The sequence below is a fragment of the Diadema setosum genome, chromosome 21 (assembly GCF_964275005.1).
Source record: "Diadema setosum chromosome 21, eeDiaSeto1, whole genome shotgun sequence".
Taxonomy (NCBI): Eukaryota; Metazoa; Echinodermata; class Echinoidea; order Diadematoida; family Diadematidae; genus Diadema; species Diadema setosum.
Window position 1 is genome coordinate 13,769,111 of NC_092705.1, and position 21,332 is coordinate 13,790,442.

The 21,332-nt window shown below is 41.4% G+C and overlaps 1 protein-coding gene across 1 annotated transcript in view; it reads left to right on the top strand.

Annotated features, from left to right (window-relative positions):
* LOC140244621 (probable E3 ubiquitin-protein ligase HERC4) overlaps positions 1–14,626 on the top strand; it is a 28,054-nt gene extending 13,428 nt beyond the window's left edge. Inside the window, exons 6-9 of the mRNA XM_072324241.1 lie at positions 5,450–5,635; positions 6,113–6,287; positions 12,009–12,111; positions 13,859–14,626. Of these exons, the coding sequence (XP_072180342.1) occupies positions 5,450–5,635; positions 6,113–6,287; positions 12,009–12,111; positions 13,859–14,106 (712 nt within the window). The 3' untranslated portion in view covers positions 14,107–14,626. The remainder of the gene's footprint in view (positions 1–5,449; positions 5,636–6,112; positions 6,288–12,008; positions 12,112–13,858) is intronic.
* Positions 14,627–21,332: the final 6,706 nt, after the last annotated feature.

Below are 21,332 nucleotides of genomic sequence, written 5' to 3' on the forward strand. Positions count from 1 at the left end.
ATTTGTCTGCAAATTGCGGGTCTCCATGGCAGGTGAGCCATGTCTGGTTGTAGAAGTACCCCTTGGCCTATGTGCAGCTCTGGTAGATCTTTGGCCCCTCTATCATACTGGAGTTTGGCCTTCTGCTTTCTCATTCTGATCTGTTCTGGTACATCCAGCACTTAGCATGAGTAGTACCTCTGGCGTTGGAAGCCTTGTTCGAGTACGCCTGGACATTAGTTTCTGCACTGCACTTGCTCTGTCATGGTCAGGCGTGTTTCTTCACTCAAGCATGGCAAGGTGAATATCACTTCCATCGTTGATAGCCTTTTTTTTACAAGTGTTTTGGCTATCTTCTCTGCCGACTCAGATTTACCATTACTTTGACTGTACCGGGGGGAGCTGGTAACGTGGTCAAAGTCCCATTCTGCTGCAAATCTGGCATACTCCTGGGCCACAAATTGAGGTCCATTGTCTGTTATGACCCGCTCAGGTATGCCATGTCGTGCAAAGTGGCGTTTTGAGCACTCTACTATATCCTGGGCCGTGGTGCTCTCTAGCTGGTCCAACTCCCAGTAGTCAGAGTAGAAATCCACTGTCACCAGATTTTCTCGGTTGTTCATATGAAACAAGTCTTGACCCACAAACTGCCATAGTCTTGCAGGGATTTCAGCAGTCATCATTGTCTCTTTCTGTTGCTTTGGTTTCATGGCGTTGCAGACTGAGCATTGCTCCACCTTATCTCTAATTTGGCTTGCCATGCCTGGCCAAAAGAGTGTGTCACGAGCCCTTCTCACACATGCATCGACTCCTAGGTGGCTGCTATGTACCTTCTCCACCATTCTGCTTCGGAGTATTTGGGGGACAATCACCTTCTGGCCTTTGAACAGGATTCCATTCTGTGCTGTGATCTCATCCCTGAAGTTGAAGTACTCTCTTATACTGCCAGGTACTGCTTCCTTTGTATCAGGCCATCCTTGCTGGATCATCAACATGAGGTCCTGCAGTTGCTGGTCAGCAGTTGTCCCATTTCTGATCTGGTGCTCTGTGGACTCGCTAACTTTCATGAGGTCCATTTGCTGACTTCTTCTATCTCGTGATTTTTGAGAGAAGGTGTTTGCATGGTGTGGTATATTAGATACACTTGGTTTGCGAATCACGGTGAACCGCAAACCAAGTGTATCTTCTTCTATCTCCTTGTATATCTTATCAGACCCCCATGTGCCCGATAGGTATGCTCGACTCAGCCAATCAGCAAGGAGCAAATCTTTTCTTTTCCAGGTTTGTACTGGACATCCAGGTGATACATCTGGAGCCGAAGAAGCATTCGCTGTAGTCTCTTGGGGGTACCATGGATTGCCTTCGTGAAAATCGGCACTAAAGGCTTGTGGTCTGTTTCTACCGTCACAGGTTTGCCTTGAATGTAATGATCAAACCTCTCACAAGCAAACAATAGCTAGACATTCCTTCTCTATCTGTGCGTAGCACTGCTCTGTTCGGGATAGAGCCCTCGAAGCAAATGTCACCGGCTGGCCATTCTGCAGGAGTGTAGCTTCTAACCCCTTCTCAGATGTGTCAGTCACACTGTATGGTCGTTTCAGCAGCCTCATCAAAGTACTTTAAGACTGGAGCTTGTGTGAGCATTAGCTTGATTTCATTCAGGACTTCTGTGTGATGTTCCAGCCATTCGAAGTGTGTTCCTGCGTCCGTCAACCTTCTCAGCGGTTTTGCTACTTCAGAAAGCCTTGGCAAGAACTTCGCTAGATATGTCACACTGCCTAGTAGACGCTGCACTGCTTTCTTGTCTTCAGGTGGGACCATGTCAACTACAGCCTTGACTTTCGCCGGATCTGGTCGTAGTCCATCCGCTGTCAGTTTATGTCCCATGTATGACACGGTGGTCTGTCTCAACTTCAGCTTGGCCTTGTTTAGCTTCAAGTTGACCTTCCTGGCCCTACGTAGGAATTGTTCCAGGTTTCGATCATGGTCAGCTACTGCCTCGTCCATGGTATCTCCACTTCCAAAGACCAAGAAGTCACCAGCTATGACTTCAACACCATGGAGCCCTTCGATGATCTCATGTTGCCTTCTTTGGAACTCCTCTGGTGCCGGTGAGATCCCAAATGGCATTCTCTTCCACCTGTAGCGTCCAAATGGTGTAGCAAAAGTGGTAAGATAGCTGCTTGCGTCCTGTAGTTTGATTGGAACTTTTTGTGCAACATGCTTGACAGGCATGACATTGTTGTCCAAGGTCAGGCTGTAGTCTCCAGGCAAGCAGCCAAGACCATCGAAAACGTCATTGTATTCTGCAATCAGGTCTCTTGATTGTGTCAGATGCACAGTCTCCACTTCGCCGCTGATTCGTATCATGCCCATCTGGATGGAGGATTGTCCACTAAGTAGGGGCATCTCGCTCGATGTCTCCACAATCTTACAGTTGATGTTGTACGAGCTCCCCTCATAGCTACATATCAGATCTGTCTCACCCTTGACCGGTATGTAATTTCCATCGTATAATTTTATCCTTGTGGTTGATGGGTGCATGCATGGTTTGTCACTTTTTTCAAGTTTGCATAGTTCTCTGTAGGACATTACATTACAGGTGGCCCCTGTATCAACTTGACACATGACTTTCTGAACATGCTTTTGAGTTTTCATCATGATAGGGACTACAATCTTACGCCCTTTCTTTTCATTTAGGGATCCAACATGTTCCAGGCTGAAATTCGACTCATCTGTATCGTCTGTGTCACTTTCCTGGTCACCGGCATGTACAGTTTCAATTCTGGATTTGCAGGCCTTTGCAAAATGGTTCATTTTCTTACATCGGCTGCATTCTTTGCCATATGCTGGGCAATTCCTCATTCCTCTTTTATGCCTGCCTCCACAGTACAGGCATGCACTTCCTTCCAACGGGAGCTGTTGTTCTCGCTGTTGTTTCTTTTTCCAGTCATCTTTTCCCTTTCTTGGATTCTTTGACTGACGACCTTGCTTGTTCTTAGCAAAGTTTAGTTCTCGCTGCTGCTCATGTTCACCACTATTGATAACTTTCAACTGCTGTGTGGTTGCTTCACTGATCTTCAGGGTATCAAGTGCTCTCTGTAATGTGCATTCATCTTCCCGAAACAGTCTTGCTCTCGCCCCTTGATCCCTACAGCCCATGACCAGTCTGTCTCGTATCATCTCATTTTCCAAGCGTTGCTCTCCAAACTTGCAGGTAGCTGCCAGCTTACGCAGCCTGTCAACAAATTGAGTAACAGTCTCTTGTGGTTGTTGCTCTGCTGTGTGAAATATGTACCTCTCATATAGTACATTTCGTTTCATAACAAATGCCTTTTGAGGCTACTCAGAATCTTGGTGATGTCTTTCATTTCCTCCGTGGATAATTTGAGACCGGTAAGCACTGTGCGGCAATCTTGGCCCATCACCGTCTTCAGTGTAGCAACTTGGATTTTGACATCCTTTTTATCAAGTTCAGTGGCAATGCAATAATCATTCCATGCTTCCTCAAATTCAGCCAATTCGTCTCTGTATTCCCTTTGCATTGCATTTGGGGAGGAGGGGGAATCTGATATGATGCCTTTCTAGCAGTTGAGGCTTGGAAAGTCACTTTAATAACGAATTCAAACAGCATTTCAGTGCGCGAACTGCCGTGACTGGGTACACCCGCCGATTTCATCACCATACAAGCTGCAGTACAGTCACAAGATTGCATGCACAATGCAATGTTGAATTGTTCATGTCGGGCAAATCGAACTTACATCCAAATTCTCTCTGATCCCACCTTGAAAATTCCTTTTGGAGGCAGATATTGCATTCTGCTACGGAGATCTCCACTCCAAGACACCATGTTAGCTCTTTCTATGCTAGAAGTACTCCACATTGCAGGCCTACATTCAAGTGCTGGGTACTGCTTACTATACTGTGTACCTTGCATATGATGCTAGTCTATGCACCAGACCTCATGACAACATCAAGAAAATGCCTTAGAAAAATCAGCACGTCTTTGTTTATAACAATGCATTGCTGCAAAAGAACCGTGAGGTGAGGAGCCTCTTCGAGGTCCACAGTATATTTCTTCGGTTCTGCATGCTAATAAGTTGACTGACTGCAGATCAACAGTCGAATCGGGATACATCGGAGCACATCGGGCACTTTTCAGCTCTCTGAACGGGGTGACAGCGTGATAATGGTAATGGTGGAGAACAGGTATATCTTGCCATTAGGCAAGGTCTTATGCGTGTGCGAAAATGTGCGAATCAACAATTGCCCATCTTTTGACACAATATTTGTCATGATCTCAGGTTTTGCCGCTCCTCATCATCTGTATTTATTCAAAGACATTTGAAAAAGGCACATCAGAGAAACAAGACTGAAATGAGGGAAACGAGTCTTTGGTGACGATACATGATTACACAATCGTTATTGTCAAGACACCTGAATGTACTCATTAAGATGTACATAATCATGTGTCGGAGATGATCATTACATCAAAGAAAGACTGCCGTGAATAGTCCATGTTATTAGGTCCATGACTGAAGTGGCGTTCTATGTACAAGCTATAGCTTAAAGGAATGAAACATTTCACTATAGGCCTAATGCAAAGGTTTTATCACAAGGTCTGTTAATACAACTGTATATTCAAACGTTAAATGAAGAGCTACAAATAGCACATCTAAGCAGGAACAAAAACGTTGCCCAAATGCTATAAATTGCTTGACTAGAATTCGTGAATTCGAATTCCTTAACGTTCATCAGGGCGGTGATGGTGCGAATTTGATGCGTCTCACGAGCATTTTTATTTTGAACGCGCTTGATACGCGTTTATGTGAGAAAATCATGAGATTTCACGCTGATGAAATTGAATTGAAAGAACTAGTTATCTTTTTTGAATGTTGATCTCAGTGATCATTCGAATTCGTTCGCAATTGCACGAATCATTATGTATCAAAAATGCAAATGTGACGAAATTGTGCGGGAAAATTTATACTAGAACGGCATTATTATGAAGAGATGGTTCCCTCTCATCTCACGCGTGTCCACTTCTTACAAAGTCTTGTGTTTCTGAGAGATCTACTTATGAGAGGCAGAATATTTGGATATATGCGATAGAACATAAAAATTTACAAAAAAACAACAACAAAACTTAGGAGTTTTCTGCAGTTTAACTCACCCCAATAAGTGAAATAATTGTTCTAGAAAGAACAGATGTCATACAAAGCATCAGTGTGTACGAGGTTAAGAAGCAAAATAAATTTCTATACTCCGTAGTCAGTTGCTTTCAAAGTTTGTATAATGGAAATATCGAAATATTCATGAAACCCTTATGGAAATAACGTGTGAATCAAGATGAAATGTGTCGTCTATATCCGTAACCTGTAAGTTGTTATCTGTATGTTTTTAGCTGAATGGATGAAGTTCTAGGTTTTGTAGCTGTAATAATAAAACAAAATTAATTAATGTCTCACAGAGTATCCAGCACGAAGGACCTGCAGCTTCTAGAACCAGATATGGCCAAGAGCATTCAGTCCTTATCACAGCTGTCTGAAGAAGACCTTAAAGCCATGGAGATGACGTTTCTTGTAGACGACTCCAGTGGAAAGACCAAGGAGCTAAAAGAAGGTGGTGAAGCAGTGATGGTGACAAAAGACAACGTGTAGGTTTGCAAAGTAATATTCTGTTTCTTTAACCTTGGGTTCAATTTTTCAGACAGCCGACGTAATTTCAGGCGCAACCTTTTGATACAGGTAACTTCAATCCTACAAACAAATAGCAACAGACATTTCAGACTGTTCATGAAATTGTTGTTAAGAATTCGACGTATTGAAAGTGACTTGAATTTATACTGTTTCATGTGGACGTACATACGAAACATAAAATTAGTGTCCTATTGTGACATCTCAAATTACTTACGGTTGTATAATCCCAGAGAAAACTTCAAAAATAGATATTTTTTTGAACGGATCGTCAAGTTTTCTCGGATTTTCACTACATCTGCCAGCAAAATTCATTGAATCCGCAGATTATGTTTGGAGAAACTTCCCCATTCATGTTAAGACATATTAAATCTCCGATGTAATGTTCTTGTGACTAGTGATTCTAAAGTTGTCCACGATCTTAACCCCACCAACAGCAAAGAGTACATCGAGCTGTACTCCAGATACCACACGGCTGAAAAGCAGGTGCAGGCATTCAAAAGTGGGTTTCTGCAAGTAACTCTGATGAACCGCTTCCAGGAGCTCTTTAAGTGGGAGGAGATGAGAGCGCTCTTCCTCGGTGGAGAATACGACTGGAGGGCGTTTGAGGAGGTACGTTCTGTTTCGTCTTGTTCTCTCGTCATTTGCCCCGACACGTTTGCCCCCTCTGAAGGGGTCTTTTCCCCTATGGTTTTGTATGTTTTCGGTTCAGTTATCATTTTTAAGTCATAAATGGGTCAACCATGACTTCAAACAGGTCTTTGTCGAGAATATGGTGTAGTGAGGTTCACGGAGTTTAAGAAACTTGCAAATAAAGTTCCCAAATTTAAGAAATTTAAAACTTTTTGGATACATAATGCAGTATCCTTAAAGAATGAAATACACTGTCAAAGTGCCTGCAATATGCTCATAGAGCAAATTTATGTTAGATTTTACGTACTCACGTAAACATAGAGCGCAATTATGAAGAGAAATACTGGATGATCTTCGATCGTATAAACGATCCGATAAACTTGCGGATATTGCACCACTCATTCTCAACAGTACAAACGAGGTAGCGATGTCGAGACTGGGTCTTGGATCGGTCTGTTTGAAGATAGACGAGATCACCAACCTGAATGTCAGTGTCTGGCAAGGGGGGTGGACGTGTGGGAGCCTTCGACTTGACGCTAGGACCATGATTAGCAAGATGTCTGTTGTGCTGAGCTATGATGACGTCTTTGTCATTCACAGGAATTTGCTCACTAGTGAATTGATCACGTTGAGTCCACAATTCCCGAGCAGAGAGGCCGTTACCACGGAGTCGACTGTTGAGGCGGTTCGTAGCTAAGGCTAGTGCAAGGAGGGTAACCGGGCCACCATTGGGGTCGTCACGAAGGAGCTCATTCTCTAGCTCACGAACAGCTTTTTCGGAGACGGGATTCTTGTTAACATTTTTCGTATGACCTAGCTCTATCGTAATCCCCTGCCGATGGAGGACCTGATCATCTCGGAGGGCTGCAAAACCTGGGGCTGAATCTGTGCGCACTACAGCAAGAGGACCCTCTAGTGGCCGGAGAGGTGGGCATAACTGGAGGAGAGCATCACGCAGGGTCTCAGTGCGTTCATCATGGATAAGGAGACTTGATGTATATGATGTGACGGTCTCTCTGAGGACAAAGATGAGCTGTCGAGCGCGTTTTATGACATCTGCCCCGAAGGATACACCCACTACGCTTGGCGGATCACATGTGGTCTGGGGTGTTGCAGCATGAGGGACATTCCGAAGAGAAAGACAGCCATGGCAACCCTGGATGACTTGTTGAATAGCTGCATCTAGGTCCAAGGCAAAGAAATAGCGAGAAACCACCTGTCTGAGCTGGTGTGGGGTAGGGTGGCTCAGTTGGAGATGGAGAGCAGTAAGGATGCCAGGAAGCACCTTGCGGGGAATGACAATACGCTCTTGCCGTGGCTGAAATGCACGTTCCTGCCGGACGACAAGAAGGCCATCCCCAGCTATAGTAGCAACTTGGAGATAGCGCTTCACATCACGAATATCCGTCAGCTTCTTCGACGGGCGGGTACCCTGCTTGAGGTGAGCATGCATACGGCGGAGGTCTGGACACTCTGACTGAATCCGCCCCCATGCGTTGCGGGATGTAAATGGAATGCGTGTACGGCCAGAAAGAACATCTTCAATGGTACTGTGATGAACAGCAGCACCCTCCAACTGGGTGATAAACGAGCACACTTGACACTTGGACTCATGGCAGGAAGGAGCGTTTCTACTGGCAAAGTCTGCAGGGACATTTGCAGAGCCAGCCAGATGGCGAATAGACACCTGGAATCGGCTCACAGTTGTTAGGAATGTGGAAACCCTTGGACTAGCTGAAAACTCTCCACGACACAGCTTTTCATATGCTTGAACACATGGTTTGCTTTCAGAGAGGATACACACAGGGTGATGTGATTGAATGATATACGGGCTGAAATGTTTGGTGGCGGTGGCAATAGACAGCGCCTCAACCTCACAGGGGAGCCAGGTAACCTGGCGACCATGCAGCTTAGCACGAAAGAAGCCAGCAACAAGATGCTTCTGATCTCGTGTCACGTACATTGTTGCACCAAGGCCATGTTTTTTTTACAGCCCCATCTGTGACAATCCACAACTGGTCAGAGGGGCGTGGGAGTGTGATGGTTCGTGAGGACTGAATGTCTGAGTCTGAGCCTTGGTGACGGCATCATGCAACTCATCTGTCCAGTGGATACGGTCTTGTGATTTGAAGCCAGCAATGGAGTCATCAAGGGGGCTCAAGTATGCAGCACAACTGGGGAGCACACGAGCAAGCATCTTGTACGCACCAATGAAAGATCTCATACCTTTCACTGTAGTGGGAGGAGAGCAGGTTGACAATGTTGACATCCTGTGTGGACTTGCGCGAAGGGTTCCTTCCGACCATATCCACCCTAGGATAGTGGTAGTCTTGGGACATACTGTAGTCTTGGTCGGGGATAGGTGGAGGCCATTGGCAGCAAGGGCCTGTAGCACCCGAGACCAATTCTGTAACAGGGCTTGCGCTGTGTCAGCACCACAGTACAAGTCATCTGCCAACTTGACAATGATACCTTCAACCAACAAGTCCCCAAGTACTCGACACATCAATTCCTCCAAGGCAGTCTCAGAATCTGGCATTCCCATTGCACAACGGGTATAGACACGAATACCTCGGAAGGGTGTAGCCACACCACAGTATTTCATTGACTCCTAGGAGAGAGGTATTTGATAGAAAGCGCTGGCAAGGTCGGATGCCACAAGATATTTCCACTGACCAATCTTACGTAATGTGGAATCAACATCTGGTAAGACTGAAGGCTGGGGCTTGGAATAGCGACCCACATCAGTGAATGCTGTGACCAACCAGTGACCTCCACTGGGTTTCTTGACCAGGAAAGACGGGTTGACGTACTCGACAGTGACGCCAATATCCTCAGGCCGTGCAAAAATGCCAAGTTTCTCGAGGTCATCAAACTTTTCCTGCAACTCAACAAGCTTGTCACGGGAATACAACGGGAGTCTGCCCTTACGCTGAGGTGGTTGCACTGGGCCCATGTTCACAACAGCCTGGAATGGTCCGGACGCACCATTATAGCCCTGGAATGATGAAGTGAACACTCCATCATATCTGGAGTGAAGTGCCTGGAAGGCACGCCTTGTCTGAGAGGGGAGAACCCCATCTGGATCAACAGCCACTGACTCAAAAGATCGGCTTGTGGCTCGATTCCCAGGAGGCTGGGCAGATTTTGCCTGCTGATCAGACATAGGTGATTGCAACTGCTCTGTATCTTCCATGCCCATGGGGTTGACCTGGCACAGATGGGAATGGCGGCGAATAACGCAGGGAGCATCAGATAGATTGGGAATGCGGATCATACCGGCTATGCTGGGGACCACTTGGGGAACCAAGAAGCAATCCTGCAAGGGGGAGGTAGGAGGGGAGTCTGTGCGCGGCTCTACAGCAAGGATCTCATCAGACTCAAACTGGGAAGGCAACTCAAGCTCAAGGAACTCCCCTGGCCAGAGAGTTGTGGTTGTTGCAGGAGCACGGAGAACGTGTGCACGTCGCACAGCATGACCAACTTTGGACTTTCCAGTGGAACCATACACATACACTGTGCCATCATCCAGTGTAATCTGGCGCTTAGCGGGTCGAAGAGCTACATCATTGCGCTCCATAAATGGAGTCCCAGCGAGGACCTCAACATCGAGATTCTCCACAACTAAGCCCTCAAAATGGAAGACATGTCGATCACGAGAAAAGGTGAGACGAGTTTCACCAACAACCTCCAAGGGGGACGTGCCATCAGCTTGGCGAGCTGACTGGGATGTGGGAGTCACAGTACAACCGAGGGCATATGCTGTGGAGGCACGCAGCATGTTTCCTGTAGCACCACTATCAACAGTGATACGGACAACATGATGCTTGTAAAAGGCATCAAAGTAAGGGGACTGACGCACTTGCACACGGAGTGTAGTGGAGGGTTCCTCACCATCTACACCAGAGTGGGTACCTGGATCAACCTGAAAATCCTGGGGGTCAATGCTATCGGCAAGTATCTCATCGTCAAAAATCTTTGCGACTTGGCGGGCTTTAGCCATGTACTGCCTATCAGAGTCAGGGAGATAGGGACACACACTGAGAAAGTGACTGCTAGGGCGACCAGCCTGAAGGCAGAGGGGGCTGGACTTAGCAGGCTTGACGCGGGATCGACTTTGAAATTGCGGTTGGGGACGCCTAGGAGTAGACCGACTACAACTGCGCGGGGGAAAGGCAGCAGCACGCATGGCTCTAGAACATTCAACTGACTCGAGGAGACTGGTAAGGGCTTGAGAAATCTCAGGCTTGAGAGAAGCAAGGGTACGTGACCGGAGATCTGTACCATATCTTTGCTTGACTATTTGTGGGAGATCAGGATGTAACAACTGGAGCCAATGCAGCACTATGAAGTTTTCGATAGTTGGCGTAAGCTCCTCGTCTTCCTTGATGGGCTCACCTTGGTGAGTGATTCCCCCACCTGAGGTCAGAAGGTTATCCTCTACGAAGGCAAGTATCCTTTGATACAGGTCTTCAGGTCTTTCATCGGTTTCTAACTTGATGTCAGAAAAATCAATGAAATGAGCTCCTGTTGACTTAAATCCATAGTGAAGGCGAATTGTTGACCAAATGTCATTGAGTGAGGTAGAATTGCGCACTATGCAGTTCCTGGCAATTACAGGACAGAATTTTGCAATCTGGCCAAGCATGAGATCAAGCATGACAGCCTTTTGTTGAGCCGTCTTGCGAGATTCTGAGGGGACAGAGCTATTGTCATCAAGGAAACCTCTATTTGGATTTGCCTTTGTCTTTTTTGACCATGTCACTGACTCACCGAAAAACGGTGCAAAGTGGGGATCTAGGTTTGGAGTGTACAGGAGATTCTCTCTCCAACTTTCGAATGAGGTGATAGTCTCTATCTTGCCCAGGCACCATTGTTTGGGCACCTTGGGCATAGCGCACGCCATTTTAGATGTGTGGGACTGTACACTACTGGCCAACTACAAAGGTACGTGATAACTATAAGTCCTTGTAAAAACTTACGTTTACAGTGGACCTGGCTGTTTATTTCCAGCAAAACTCCTCTCAGAGGCGGGCAAGATTTCACTTAGGCTGTGGGTAGTGATCCAGCGCTGCCACCACGCAATTATGAAGAGAAATACTGGATGATCTTCGATCGTATAAACAGTGGTTTTATTCGTGATTGTCATCAGTAGTGCCAGTCACAGATCTGTATTGCAATGAACACTAGTTGGTGCTATTGCGCTTTAACCATCAGTAGTATACATGTACATGTCTACATAACAATATACTGGCGGAGGACATCAATGGTAAAATATGTAAAATCATAAAATGATCTCATCATCCTCTGTACGTAATCATGTCGACTGTTTTTCTTGCAGTGTTAATGTAAATGTGGAATACCCACATGAATGATGACAGATTTTGTAGTGGCTCAAAACTGATGTTCATAGTTTCACGAGCGAATCACGTTTCAATCTCCATACGAAATGCATCCACCTGTTAAAGCCATCATTATGGACAATAATCATTCACAGTTTGTGTGTGTGTGTGTGTGTGTGTGTGTGATTCTGATGTTGCAGTAAAGTGAATATTGATTTTACGCCCAATATTTCTTTTTCTCACGAATTGTCGTCGTCAGAGTCTGTTTGTTTTATTGCTAAAAGTGACCTGTCGAAATGTACAAAATACATCGACTTTAAGTAAAAAATAAATACAAACATGAAAACCTTTGTTTCAGAGCTTTCGGTACGAGCAAGGATACACCAGAGAACATCGAGTCATCAAGATGTTCTGGGAAGTCTTTCACAGTCTTCTAGAGGAAGAGAAGAGAGAATTCTTGAGTAAGTTGGTTTTACTAAGGAGCTTTCAAACAATCCTTAGTTTTTCCTTGCATATCACAACAGTCAATAGCTTTGCTAAGGTTAAGACTTCCACGTATGTATTCTGAAAAAAAAAAACGAAAAAAAAAAACACCAAACACCCCTGCACAAGTCTTTCAATATTCTGTTGTGAAATACCATGTCATACTACTTTGGAACTGACAGTGTCAAGTTGGGAATCCAATAAAAATGTTCTGCAGAGTTTTATTCCTCAACCTTTAAGCAGGTACTGCAATAAATAGAGTACAAAGATTCAGTTTGTCGTTTGCAGTCGTACACAGATTAAGAAAGTAAAACCATGGTTAGCAACACAGTGTTCTTTTAAATCAAAAGCCAGCATCTGCTTGGTTGAAGCAATTTTCCCTGTGGTCCTCATTTAGACCCTTGAGGGTTAATATCTTTACATCAGACGATTGTTTATGGTCTGCCTTTCTCTTCCTGGCTATTGCTGTGGGTTATCATTCAACTGAGTCTTTGTAAAACTGTACAAATAATTGAATTTATCATTTTCATCGTCGTTGTATATTCGGCACTGAGCAACACCATAAGCACCCGATATGCAATCTTGCATCGACGTATCTTCCAAACCTAGTCTCTCTTCGCTCAAACTCTTCTGCCAGACCCCTCCGTTCATCTTCTTCTCTCCAATTACTTCATGGCCCACGTACAAAAACCCATTATGGTGACCGAGCCTTCTCCTCCATTGCCTCCACCCTTTGGAATAAACTCCCTCTTCATATTCAAAATGCCTCATTCATTGTACGCTTGTATTACTGATATGTTTTTGCTGTACATTGTGTAAAGGCAATGAAGAAAAACTATTTTGTTAACAACTGATGATTATGTATATATGTATGGCTCCAACGATGTATGTACATTTGTATATGTACATGTACATGTATGTTCATGTACAATGATAATCCAGGAATCAATAAATCAAATCAAATCAAATCAAATCAAATCATCTATTGAATCATTTTAAATCCTTCTCAAAACTCATCTGTTTAATTAGTTGTACATATATACATATATTTTTATTTTATTATCTTTCTTTTTTTTTTGCTGGAGGTGCACACAGTTATTATTTCTTGTACCACTGAATCACACGTATCGTTTTTCTTGTTCATCGTCTTTTGACTGTAATTAATGTTATTGTGTTTTCTATAGTCTTTGTATGAATAGCACGTGTGCGCTTAGAAACACAAGTATAAAGCGTCATATAAAGGCACTATCATTATTATTATCATCATAAATCACCATGACAAAACGTTACAGTCAAAGCGTTGAAATAAAATGGTTTGTAAAATGATGGCATGAATGAAGGAGAATCTTTTATGGCTTCTATAGTTCCTTTCCTTCCTTCTCTTTGCGGAAATGCATACAGAGTGATGAGGTAAATGGATAGGAATTTCATTAAAAGCAACAATTGTTACATCTGTGAAAAAAAAGTTTCACCTTGGTGAAATAAAGCTGCTCTTATACACCTCTTCAAGAGAATATTCCAGGTGATTATCAGGCATTCTCTTTTATATAAAATGATGTGTATATAGGCCTAATTTTGGATTTTTTTTTATAGAAAAAAGGTGTCAAATAAATTGAATCTTTTAGCATGATAAATATTTTTTTAAATGTATATATAATTATGTTAATATGTTTATATGTATCTGTATATGAGCATATGCGTATGGGTACTATTATATCCCTGTAGGATTCTTCACTGGAGCCACACATGTACCTGTTGGTGGATTCGGAGTGATCGGTCCTCGAATGTGGCCCATGGGCGGGGAAAAAGACTGTCGCGGGGAAGCACCGGAGGAAATGTGCCCTGAAGTAAACACCTGCCAAGGATTCGTTGTGCTACATCTCCCAATGTACAGACGCAAGGAACACCTGGAATTTCGGCTGAAGAAAGCCCTTAATATCACCACAGGTTTCCACAAGTTACACATTCCTTGAAGGAAAGAATAGAGGAAAAACCAGTCATTTGCTTCAAAGCCAAGATACAATGCCATGTTTCTGATTTCATGGTCAAGATTTGATGTACCATGGCGAGATGCTGGAAGAAAGAAAAAAAAAAGACCGTTGTCTATGAAAGACAGAGACCGTATCTTACAGAGACATTAAGTTTTATGGATGCAATCATATTACATGTAATATCCCACTTTCAATGTGTGAGGAAAAGGGGAACCAAATGAATTATACAGAAGTTATTAATTAAAACAGCAAGATGTTGGCAAAATTTCAACTTGCTACTGGTGTCTGCATAAGAGGGCACGCAGACAAAAGAATAAGTCATGAAAACTGATGCGTGCCTATAACTACGGTTTCAAGCATGGTCTTTTCAAAATCCTAAAGAAATTCACATAATGATTGTGTCATGTTGGTACATTTTTCATATCATTCTTGTGCTACCGGGATGTAATGTGTGATAGTATAACACACATTCTGATGTACAACAAAGACCCATGAAACTCACAAGAAACCCTTACGATACTTACACAGCTACTTACACATTGTTTTCTTCAGATTGTGCAAAGTGTAAGAAGATGGTTATACTGTATTTAGATTAATTGTATAGATATTATGTTAGTACTTTGTTATGTATTATATCGTTTAAACTTAGCAAATTTTGCAGAGTAACACAAAATATGTCATTGTCATATTTTGGTGTTAGATCCTGGCTGTATACAGTTTGGTATATGCCACCCTCGGCAGCACTTGGTGTGATGGTCGCAATTTGGGGGGGGGGGGGGTTAATGAATACTTTCCTTCATCAACTAAAATATTGACCTTAAAAGGAGACAGCAATCAAATTTGAGTGTGGCAATAGTGTTAAAATCATGCAGGTGAATATCTTACATTTGCAGAAAGGAAGATTTTCAATGATAAATCAATATTTGTACAGCATCTAATTCCAAGACAAGTTTTTGTCGACAAAATCAAATCATTTTTTTTTTTTTAGACGAACTTTCCTTCATGGATTTATGTTTTACTGTCTGTCAGCATATTCAAAATTGGAATGATTCTCCATGTGTCATGTTTTATTCTAATGCTTAGCATGATCTGGCTTCCACATCATGTTTTTTTTTTTTTTGGTCACTTAACACCATTTACAGTTGCTAGCTTGTAGCAGAACATTATCGCCGTACTGGATGTCGAATTCAGCCAAATGATAATGAAGATAATGATTGTAAATTAGTATTGTGCAATTTCTGTGGGAATGTACTTACCTGCGCATTACAGCATAATCAAAATACGGAAGAGACAAGATAATTTATAAAGTAAATAACAAAGATATCAACTGAAAAGAATTTCAATTTCAATTTATTTTCATATTTCTAGATGAAAAATTACATCAAATATAACAAAATTAAATGAAATACATGACATACATAGAATATTGCAAATACATAAAGCATAATAGTGGTCGATCTGTTAAATTTGGAATCTGCGAATGAATGCTAAAGAAATATGAAGGAACCTACTTAAAAGCGAGCTTGTTGAGCGTAGGTCCCAGTTAAAATCGAGTTTAAGATTGAGAAGGGGAGCACGGGTACAACAATGACCGGAACATAAGAGAAAAACAAAATAAAAGAGTACAATTTTACAGTTACATAGCAAATTCTTCTCTAGTGCAGGTTAGGGGTCGGAAAAGCCACATGCTGTAGGCGGATAAACCGTTGTCGTTCTGGCAATACAATATGACTTAATATATAATAACAATGATACCGTTTAGACAGTATTAGAAATGTGTACATTGAGTGTATTAAGAAGGGAACACATGCACCTGCAAATCCAGAAAAAAAAAGACATTCAACAACCAGTTACAGTGCAGTGAGAATGTGAAATACCAGCTGTTACCTCGTCCCAGCTATCGTTAAAGAAGGAAAAATATACATGAACACAGTGATAGGGCGCAAACAGCTGGGCTCTTAAAGTCTGGTTTAACATGACAACAACCCTACATGGAGTACAGTATGGCGGAATAGTCCTGGACAGCACAAAACAGAATTTCAATGAGCTGAATTAACGTACTTATTCAGTAAATACTGTCTTAATTTGCATTTGAAGGGTGATAGTGATAAACAATCTTTGAAAAGAATGCATACACTGAAATACCAAGGCAAATAAACGCAACTATGCATTTTATATTCGGTTTATTTCAATATTGGTTCTGTTGCATTCATAGATTCAATTAGAATAAAAGAGATTTAAAAAATCCCTCTCATCCTAATTGGTATGGTAATTTGCTTAGTGCGATAGACTGTAGATCGCACTGCATAATGAGTAAAAAACGAACAAACAAAACAGACCATATACTGATAAACAAGTTTCGTCTTCTAAAGAACTGTGAAATGTAAACATATAAATACAGGCACTTGAGCAGATCCATTTCAGTCTACATGTAGACATAACTGGGCACAGAAAAGGAATGAATTCATCCGGTTGATGCTGTTTATTTGTGATGTTTTCAAAATGTGTGCTATTATTCATTATAATCATGAACTTATTTAGTCAGTATCACCTGGTTAAATGTTAAACAGAAACTAAATATAACTGTTTCTGCAAAGGAAAGAATGTACATTAATTAAATGTATCTATTCGTTCGTCCATGTGTGCTTTGAGCTCATTCTGCTTTGGCTTAACAATGGCTAATGCAGGTTCTTTTTAACGGGTGCTTTTTTTGAATTATCATTATCACCTGTACCAGTACCGTTGCTGTAATGTATAAGTTTTTACAGACATTTCGCCGTTCGTTTGTCATTGAATTTGATAGTCGGGTCATTCATTGAGTCGCCGAAATAAATAGCATTGGAAGACAATATAAATGACATAAATCATTATAGCTATTAAGGTATGCTGCACAAAAACTTGGTGTAGGTGAAGACTTTCAGAAGTTGGAGCTAGTCTTTTTGTTTGTACCATAATGGATGGGTCTTTTGACGTAGGAGGTCTTTTGAATTCGCCCTTTCAAAGGGCAGGGTCATTCAAAGACGAGGAAAAAAATAGCGATACATTATGCAGCTGGACATTAAAATATTCGTGTTTTAATAATTAATTTTTCCCATTTCGGTTAAAGAATTTATCATTTTCATCATTAAATAAGGATGTCGGTCGAGAGCATTCAGATTAGTCGCAATGAAAAGAATTGTCTTCTCGGTCATACAAATTTGCATGTGAACATTCGCGTTCTGAATAACTTGCTGCAAGTTATCACTATTGGACGTTAGTTTTTACTCCTATGGTAACAAGTAAATGTTAAAAATGAAATTTTTGAAATATTTTTTTTTCATACGACTTTAATTGTGTTGCTATAGCTACAAGGAAGAAATAAATTACGTGATTCTTCTGTTCGCAAATATATCATAAAAGCCATTTTTATTTTACTTTAGTTCACAGTATTTTTTACGTATTACCATGTTGCATTGATTTTTGTGCGATTGCGCCACTTATGTACATTTAAATGATTGTTTTGCAGGAGTTGTATTTTTGTTTGTCGGAAATAAAATAAATTCTCATATAGAATGAAATAAAATGAAAGCCTTTTTCATTGTAACATTCTTAACCGGTCGGTATCAGTTACATTGAATATCCCTTTCTCTTACGCCAACTTGTCACATTTGATCCATGCGCAAGGTGCAGCGTACATCGGACGAAGATAGAGCAAGGTTGATGGCGCCGTCGAGGGGCATCAAACCGATTACCTGCATGCTACTGGCAGACACACCCGACATTAAAAGAAAGCAAAGCCCAAATATAGATGTGGATTGATGGGATGAAGCAATATTTGTAGAAAACATCAGTGAAAGTTTTAGGAGAAGTATATAATCGAATCAAAAGTTATGGATTTTTAAAGTTTCGGTGCCATCATCCCTGGATAAGGAGACTACTGCAATTCATGCCTTCATGAGGAGACTACCGCACTTCATATAGAAAATTCAAAATATTTTCACTTTTCTAACCTCATGAAAAAGCACACTTGCTTTCTTCTTTCAGAAAGCAGTAGAATATTACCCTTGATATAGCAGTATACACAAATCGACGGAATGTGTACTTTTCATTAAAAATGAATTTTTGTGGAATTTTCCTTATACAAACCCATACTTTCTTTATATTGTTGTCAATATGGACATCATGAAGTGTAGTAGTCTCCTTATTCAGCAATACTTTGAAAATTTAAAACTTTTGAACGGATCGTCTGATTTTCCCCCAAACTTTCACTGATGTGTTCTACTAACATTTCTTCTTTCACTTAATCGACATTAAAGATTTGGGCTTTGGTTTCCTTTTCATCCTGTCAAATGAACTTTTCTGATCAATAAATCATTCATTATCTAAGTGTTCCGAGCACCTTTTTCCCAATGAAAAAAAAAAGAAGAAGCAAAATAAAATTATACACTTTTTCTAACAAGACGTACTATGCAAAGGAAGAACCCAGATCACTACATAATGTTTTCAATAAGATTTCTTGTTAACCCGTAAATACTTATACATGTACCTATATGCAAAAGTTAAAGAATAAGTAGAAAAGACATAGGCACGAAAAGAGTGCATAAAAATAAAAGAATAGATGAAACACATGACTGTGATAACAATGATTATGAGATATAACTGAAGCAACTATCGTGTTAATTTGATTGCTCGAAATGTTGGAGTAGTAGCACTGCGCAATCACATCACCGTCTCTTGCTTTATAATCAAATGACCACTTCGCGAAGTTGAAGTATGCTACCAATTTGAATGAAGAAATTTTCGATATGAGCTATAACGTACATGTACAACTTTTACTGCTCGAGAATGACTTTGAACAACAAATCGGCTGTGTATGATTAAAACCTGCTAAACTGAATGAACGCAAAATCAATTTGACTGGTGTATTTACCAAATGAACAGCAAAAAACTATGTCAAACTTCATGAATGTTTTCTTTTCCACAGCCTTGTACCGCTCTCCTTCACCTGTTCCCTCCAATTACTTTTTTGTTGTTGTTGTAGCGGCAATTTACTTGGCATTCAATGTAGCTGTTGCTAGGTAAGACATTGCAGAGCATGTCTTCGTCAAGCTTTGTTTTTGTTAAGGCAATATTGTATGAACAAAGATGCATAGAATTCGAGTACATTAACATCAGACAGGGTCCATTGGTCATTGAGAGAATATCTCGCATTTTATGTACTACACCTTCCTTTGTGTTTTCCCTTGACTCCTGTTTGGCCGTGACGTGTGTTTTAATATTCTATGCTTGTTTGTCTTTCATTTCATAGTGTACAATGCAGTAACTAACGTAATGTGCATTGAAAATTAAATATGCTCGAAATAAACTAAACACATGACATGTTTGCTGCTTCTTAGATACACCTATAGGGCTCACACCTGTAAATAAACAGGAATGTCCCAGACCCCATCACAAATTCGTACCAAAGATGCCAAAATAAATGAAGGAAAAAAAAAATAATTAAACACCAATGATGCAGTTTGAATATTGAGTATGAATTCCTCTACAAACTGCATTTTTGTTGGAAGATGAAAGCTTTTCTGCTGGAATTTGAGGGGACTACATTTCAGTGGCTTCATGTACAGAAAATAGGTGATTTTTTTTTTTAATGAAAAGAAATCGTAGTCTGGCTTTGCTGACCCTTGGACAGACAGACAGAGTTTGAGCCGAAGAACCCCCCTTGGAAATTTTGATGGATGAAAGGGTATATCTCACTTATCCAGGTTAGTGATGATGAAACACCTCATTTCTCCCAGCTATTTTACAGAATTTTTTGAATTTTGAATTTTAACACACGTCTCCCATGGGAATTATTAACCCGTGTGAGCCCTATAGAGAATGCATATAATGCACACCAGTCAATGGGAAGTATTCATCCCATACAAGCTCTGCTGGTTTATGTTGATCTATTGTGTCAGATCCCTTCCTCCCTCCCCTTCTCCTCCCCACCCCCTCCTCTACCCTGTCCCTCCTCTACCCTCCCCCGCCTCTACCCCGAACTCTGCTTGACTACAATTTGTTTTCTTATTATGTTCTTGTGGTACTAGATCTTGGTACATACATGTAGCAGTCATCAGTATCACACAACTTTGAATGACTGTGGTATTTTATTGTATTTCTTTGTTTTGGCTACCACTTAAACAGCTCAAAATACATAAAGTTAATCTGTTTGACAAAACAAAGTCTTTTAAAGTACTTTGTAGGCAATAAGGTGATGATGACACCCCCTTATCAAGAATAACTGCCTGCATCTATGTATTCATCTTATGAAGAAGTGATCAACACTGAATGATTTGTTTTTGAAAAAAACCCCAAAAGTGTCCCTTTGAGAAGCTTTACAACCCTTCAATGTGCACTTTCTCATACGTAGGGGCAAATATCATCAAAAACACATTTATGATGTTAAAAAGTCAATTAAGAAATATGACCTCTATTATTCATGCACAGCCATGACAGCTGCTTCCAATACGTTCTTCGTTTACCCCGTGTTCACGGGGATTCCCCGTTCCTTGTAACGCCGTGCTATATTGCGCAATGCACTGAGGCAGAGATAGCAGGCTGGGTGGCGGGTCGCATAGTAATATAAACAAAGATTGTACACTCCATATGATCTTTGGTATAAACCCCGACACCCGAGGCGCTCCATTGTACGGTTATAACCCGTTCGGGCTCGTCGCAGTTAGGCGACGCCATACCTTGGTTCTACCCTGTGTCCAATCAGTCTACTCGCAGTTCGCAGAGTGTATCCGACGTCTCCGTCTACTCTGAGAGTAAGTTAACTGAAACGCCATTCCTGGCAGGCTGGCTCAATAAGTTCAAACTCCTTTGCTTTACACTGTAGATCCGCGCTAACACACCGACGAATATTGGTAAGTCAAAGGAGTTAAGTGACTGCCATTCTGTTAATTTCATATCCACGTAATTCATTAGAATAGAGGTTAGAAGACAATACAAAATAATGACATAAATCATTATAGCTGTGGCATGTTGCACAAAACGCTGGTGCAATTATGTCGGTGAAGATCGACTTAAAAAAATGGGGATAGTCTATTTTTTTTTTTTTTTTTTTTTTTTTTAGGAAGGGGAGTAGGTCCTATACCATGATGGGTGAGTCTTTTGACGTAGGGGTATTCTGAGTTACCCTTTTCAAGCGGAAATAATGTTACCTTTTTCATATCATGTCAGTGCTC